The sequence below is a fragment of the Thalassophryne amazonica genome, chromosome 19, assembly GCF_902500255.1.
Source record: "Thalassophryne amazonica chromosome 19, fThaAma1.1, whole genome shotgun sequence".
Lineage (NCBI taxonomy): Eukaryota > Metazoa > Chordata > Actinopteri > Batrachoidiformes > Batrachoididae > Thalassophryne > Thalassophryne amazonica.
Genome location: NC_047121.1, coordinates 68,385,652 through 68,392,198, shown reverse-complemented (window position 1 = coordinate 68,392,198; position 6,547 = coordinate 68,385,652). Strand labels below are relative to the sequence as shown.

General features: G+C 42.9%; 1 protein-coding gene across 1 annotated transcript in view; it reads left to right on the top strand.

Moving 5' to 3' along the window:
• pkdccb (protein kinase domain containing, cytoplasmic b) overlaps positions 1-6,547 on the top strand; it is a 29,861-nt gene continuing 23,314 nt past the window's right edge. The window contains exons 1-2 of the mRNA XM_034159534.1: positions 1-675; positions 5,557-5,670. Of these exons, the coding sequence (XP_034015425.1) occupies positions 82-675; positions 5,557-5,670 (708 nt within the window). The 5' untranslated portion in view covers positions 1-81. The remainder of the gene's footprint in view (positions 676-5,556; positions 5,671-6,547) is intronic.

Sequence of the window (6,547 nt, the reverse complement as noted above, 5' to 3'; positions counted from 1 at the left end):
GCACGGACCCTCTCAGTCCTCTCGCTCGGGGCGGATGGTGCTTCCAGCCTGCGGCCGTGCGTCTGTTCTCCGGCGGGGAAAATGCCCGTGATGGGCAGCTCTTTACGCGCGGCCGCCCTGCTGGCTTTCGTGGTGCTTTCTATTTTAGTGTCACTCCTGATCACCAGCGTGCAACAGTTTGGTGCTAAGACAGCGCACTTTTCCAAAGCGCCCGTTGGCACCGATGAGGAGGAGAAGTTTGCGCCGCAGCGCCAGGCGCTCATTTACCAACTCAACCAAAGGCGCAAAGAAATTCTCCCGCTGCTTTTAAGGAGCGAAAACGAAAACGAGCCGCCAGATGAATATGACGCGCCAGAACCCAGTCTGGATTATAGGCTGTGGAACGAGATTACGCACGGCTCCAGGAAAGCGCACATGGATGAGATGGGCTGTGAGTCCCTGGTGGACATGCGAGCGGTGGAGGTCCTCGGATCCGGATACACCAAACTGGTTCTGAAAGTGAATTTAGCCGGGGGTGAGTGCGTGGCGTTGAAACTGGTTAACGAGGCGGGGATCGACATGGGAAAGTGTTTGGAGGATTTTAAAGATCCTCAGGGCTGCCAGGAGCTCGTGTCATACAAACTGAAGAAAGAAATCGTCCTTTTGCAGAAGCTGCGGCATCCAAACGTCATAAAGGTACATTTGTCCTCCTCGTGCTGTTTATTTTGGGGTTTAATCTTGTGCCGCGTATTTTTGCCCCACGCTGGAGTGGGCCTTCCCATGTAATTAAATTAAATTCCCTGACCCCCTCGTGACCTTTGGGTCCAGTGTGGCAGGGGAAGGACAATGTCCCTTCTGTCCTCACTACTATCATCAGTTGCATCTGAAACCCTCCGGCTTTCTTCAGTCTGACCATTAGCCCAGTTCAGAACAAGTTTCAGTTAAATGGGCCGTTCTGTTCCCAACAACTCAACTGCTTCAGGTCAGAAGTGTCACATTTTCTTTTAAATGTCTGCAACAGCATAAAATGGATGTGAGCTCAAAGTGCAGACTTCCAGATTTATCTGCAGACAGGCTGCCTGAAAGGAGGATTAATGGCAGAATTTTCACCAGGCTGTTGCTGTGGGTCTGGACTTGTGGTCCAGTTGCAACAATTTTTGAGGGAGCTGCAGGTAAATGCAGTCAGAGCTGATTTTGTCCTGATTTTAGCCTGTATCTGTACCAGACCTGAGACATGCAGGTGAGAGGCTGCAAAGTGCTTCTGGTCCTGCTCACAGTTATTAGCATCCTGGACTTAAGTATCAAATTTAGAATATTTAGAAATAAATGCAACTTAACCTGTTGCATTATCCGTTACTACCTAGTGGAGAGCAACAATTTCTTTTTCTTTTTTTTTTCTGAAAATGGGGGAATTAAATTTCAAGTACAGTTTGCCAGAAGGCACCTGGGAGATTTGTGATCGATCCTAGATTTCAGCTGTTTTCTTGTATTAAAGTCTTGCTCTCTTCTGTCATCTTGGTGAAATCAAACTGCTGACCCACTGAAAATCTGACAGTCAATTAAACTGAAAGAAATCTATCTTGCAGGCAGCACGGTGGATTAGTGATTAGCACTGTTGCCTCACAGCAAGAAGGTCACGGGATTGATTCCCTCATGTGGCCTTTCTGTGTGGAGTTTGCGTGTTCTCCCTGTGTTTGTGTGGGTTCCCTGCAGGTGCTTCGGCTTCCTCCCACATCCAAAGACATGCAGGTTAGGTGGATTGGAAACTTTAATCGTCCATAGGTGTGCGTGCGGGTGTGAATGTGTATGTGCACAAGCATGGACTCCCGACATTTCCTGTATATTTGTATTGTCAACTGTGTCGGTAGCATGGCCCAAGTAGAGGGTCACCCCTTTGAGTCTGGTCTGCTTGAGGTTTTTTCCTCAAATCATCAGAGGGAGTTTTTTCTTACCACTGTCACCTGTGTGCTTCCTCTAGGGGTTGATAAGGTTAGACCTTACTTGTGTGAAGCGGCTTGAGGCAACTTTGTTGTGATTTGGTGCTATATAAATTTAATAAATTGAATTGAATGTGGCCCTGTGACAGACTGGTGTCCTGTCCTCGGTGTACCCCACCTCACACCCTATGACTGCTGGGATAGGCTTCAGCCCCCCTCTATCCTTAATTGGAGTAAGCAGTTGAAGACGAGTGAGCGAGTGTTTTTAGGCAGTGTCGTAATGTGCAATGTCTGCAACAGGGGATAATTGTAGTTTGAAATTATTAAGCCAAGGTGTATGTAAATTTGTGATCTCAGATGTTAATTTTCGGTAGTAAATCTTGCCAAAGATGGCATGAAGTCTGGAAACCAGAGAAGTCACTGTGTTTCCTCTTTGCTGATGTTCTGTTGCAGCTGCCCTCACTTCCTGCTCGTTCTCCTGGTGGTTCTCCTTCATGAAGCACATAATCAATTTGGTTCAGCTCAGGCAATCAACATGGAAACTGCAGAATATTCTACCACTTTGCCTCAAAAAGGTCTTGAGTAGCAATGATAGTAACAAGCATCTGTCAGAAACAGACTTGGTGCATATTTGAAGTGAAGCAGAGCATAGATATGTTTTTGAAACATTCCGTCACGCTGCTGCTGAGATAGAAAACGTTGAATAGAAGATCGGCCATCGGCTGTGTCAACATGTCACTTCTGAAAGCGGCTACGGGTGGATCAAGCTGAGACTTGTTTAATGAGGCCAGTTATGATCCGTCCAGATGTGCCTTCATCGGAATGGGAGGTACTAACATTTCAACACATTTAAGATGATGTCCTGGATGGTGTTCTTGATCTGGCCGACTGTTGTGAAGGGGTGTCCTTCATTCATCTGTTATCCACCGCACTTATCTGTGCTTGTCAAGGGCTTTTGATGTTGCTGAACTCACCTGCCAAGTAGTTGATTTGGCCACACCCCTCTCTATTCTCCCTCCATGGTTAGTAACAGCTCTTTGAATTTCACATTAACACATAACAGCAATGTAGTTGCATCTCCAACCCTGGGCTCCAACAGAATACAGCAAAGCACTTATTTAAACAGGAACAGTGGTGTGTTGAACACCCAGCTGTGTTATGCAAATGTGGCAACTGATGAGATGTTTCTTGGGGTTGTTGTCAAGGAAATATTAGCGCTAAATGGTATAGGTTTAAATACACATGTAATACTTCAAAATCTTGTCAAGGGAGCATACAGAAGTTGTGGATCATAATTATGATGGTATTTTGCAGAAAATGCTAACGACAAGAAATGGTATAATAACATTGACATGCTTTGTGAAAATCTATGCCTAGAATAAATTAAAATTAATATTTGTGTGTTCTGGGTTGTTGTTGTTTTTTAAGCTTTGGTATAAAATACCCATGACTACTTAGGGAATAACCCTGTTGTGTCTGATGATTTACGGACGTTAATGCTGGATTTTACGGTCACAAATTGAGTTTTACCAGTGACGCATTAAAACAGCTATTTGCGACCATAATCTAGCATTAACGTCCGCAAATCATCAGACACAAGGGGGTTGTTCCCATTCTGATCCAATTCCAACCTTTGCACAGATCCATGTTCACCACTTAAGGCTCCATTTTAATCCGCATAATAATATAGTTCAATAAAAATGTTAGGCAGACAAAGGGTGTGGTCGGCTCATCAAAGTTTATCGTGGCAACAGCGTTTTCATGAGAAATTGGAAATTCTGTGAGCAGAATCCACATCACTGCTTTCGTATGGGATCTTAACCGCTTAGCGCCTATTGTCGCATATATGCTACAATATTTGACTCAAATATGCAACATACCAAACTGACCAGTATGCCTGTTGTCGCAAATTTGCAATATACCATTATTATTATTATAACATTGTAACATAAATTATTACCAAAATACCAAAATTACTATTTATTTTTTGTGTAAAAGTGTAATTAATAATCTCAACATTATTTACCATCTACTTAAAGGCAAAAACACACACAAAACATTTTTTTTATATACAGCTATATAAATTCAGGCGTTAAGGGGTCAAGGCGCTTCACACAAGTAAGGTCGAACCTTACTAACTCCCAGAGCAACAGTGGTAAGGAAAAACTCCCTCTGAGGAAGAAACCTCAAGCAGACCAGACTCAAAGGGGTGACCCTCTGCTTGGGCCATGATACAGACACAAATTACAGAACAATTCACAAAATGAATATACAGGAAATGCTATTGGTGCATAGGTTGGTGTAATTGGATGAGGATATCTTTTAGAACACCTTTAACTGATCACTGCATAGCCTTGGCCAAAGGAGTTGGTTGGAATCTTCCTTTTTAAAAAGATGGGGTTCATATACATGTCTATGCTGATTGGATAACATGTCTGAGGTTTGATTTCTATTGTTGGATGGGTCAAACCCCATCACACACCATTTGGAGTAAACATATCGTGCAACCTGAAAACTGGAGAAGAACATTCCTAAATGTTTTTAGGATACATGGATTTTTTGATTGCTGCCTGGAGAAGAAATATGTCTGGAATAACACGTGACCACGAAACAGCTGGTCAGAAACAACAGCCGTCTTATAATTTTTTGTTCCACTTGGAGGGAAGAAGTGAAGTCCCAACCTGATCTCAGTGCATGTGGGACCTCTCTACATTTGAAAAAGAGTACAAATCACAGTTTTTTGTTTTTGTTTTTGTTTTTTTACTACTTTGGTAGGCCCTGCGACTTATACTCAGGTGTGACTTATGTACCGAAACGTCACACATTCGTTATTAATAATAATAATTATAATAACTATTTAAATAGGGCTTTTCCAGGAATGAAAGCACTAAACAAAATAAGCTCAAATAATAAAATAATAAATACCAAGAAAACAAGTACAAAACAAGAATGCAAAAAAAAAATCCCAAATTAAAGTGCTGGATAATATAGAAAAAACGGTGCCATTTATACTCTAATGTGACTTGTAAATTGGAAAATTTCGTATTTTCTTTCTGATATGTTGCAGTCGACAACAGAAATGAAAAAACTGTCCATATGCAAATTTTTGTGAACTACGTTTTAAAGTTGCAAAGTTTAAATGTTATAAAAGTCGCTACAAAGTGTTACAATAAATTTTAATTTAAATCGGTGCATATTTTTACTGTATTAAGTAAGTACAAGTCCCTTCAGCTGCTCCCTTGTTTTCACTCCGGGTTGCCACAGCAGATTCAAAGTGGATCTGCACACTGAGAAAAATGACTCATTAGATTGGATTTCCATCTAATAAATTTATGTAGCCTCAACTCAAATAAAGCACATCCATGCAAGATAATTTAATTTAATTGGGACTACATATATTTATTAGATGGAAATCCAATCCAATGAGTCAGTTTTTTTGCATGCATGTTGAATTGGCACAAGTTTTACACCGGATGTCCTTCCTGACGCAACTCCACATTGCATGGAGAAATGTGGCAGGGGTGGGGTGTGAACCAGGAACCTTCTGCACTGAAACCAAGTGCACTAACCACTTGGCGACCACTGTGTATTATATACTCAATTTCTCTCTCTCTGTCTCTCTCTCTCTCTCTGTTTGCAGCTCAGAGGTCACTGTGCAGCCGCTCAGGGCGGAAGAGTCACAGTTATTCTGGAACAAGGGAATCCTCTGCAGATGATCCAGCTGCTGCAGAGCCCCTGGGAGGAGAGATTCAGGGTGAGGATGTGAACTCTGGCTCGCTCTGATTTTGCTGCATAAAGCGAGTACAGCCGCCTGTTTGAGTGGAAGAGATGAAGCTTTAAGGACGGGGGAGGAGGACATCTGTCCCTCAGGGTATTTGATCAGGCTGGAGCTGGAGTGGAGATGGATCCCGGAGTTAATCCTCTCCAGGCTCGGAATGTCATCCCTCATTCACAAACACACGGGCTTAACCCGACCCCCACCGCCGACGCGCTCGCAGTCGGAGTCAGCCGAGGCTGAGAGAGTCCTGAGAAGCAAAACCTCAGCATGTTTTTGTAATGTGCAGGAGAACACGTCCAGTCTGAAATGTCACCCTGTGTGGCCGGTTTTCCGGTGTCACCTCAAACAGTCGTTCGTAATGTCCCGTGGAGCCGCTCGGCCTCTTTAACAGCACGCCGCATCTGCGTCGGCCGTGGTAATCCAGCAGTGTTTGGTTTCACCGCGCTTCAGCCGATGTTGGAGAGACCGAGCATTACCTAATGCTGCAGCTATGTTCGTGCTTTGACACAATGATTTCGTGCTCCATCAGCGCACAGCTCATGTCTCATTTATGCAGCTTGTTTTCAGCTTTATTATCGAGTGAAAGAATTCTGGAACAATAGTGTGAGGAAATACAAGTACAGTTTGTGAAATGACCTCAAACACAATATATTTTTTCTTAATTCTTCAGTAATGCACGCTGAAAAACCTGATAAGTTAGTTCAGCTAAAACAATTTGAGGAATCTGATCATCTTCAATCAGTTAAAGGTTCATTAACGCAATTCAAGTGTTATAATTCACATGACCAAATGACGCAGTGATTTGAAGCATTTTGCATTCATTCACAGCATTCCTCATATAATGTGAAATTGT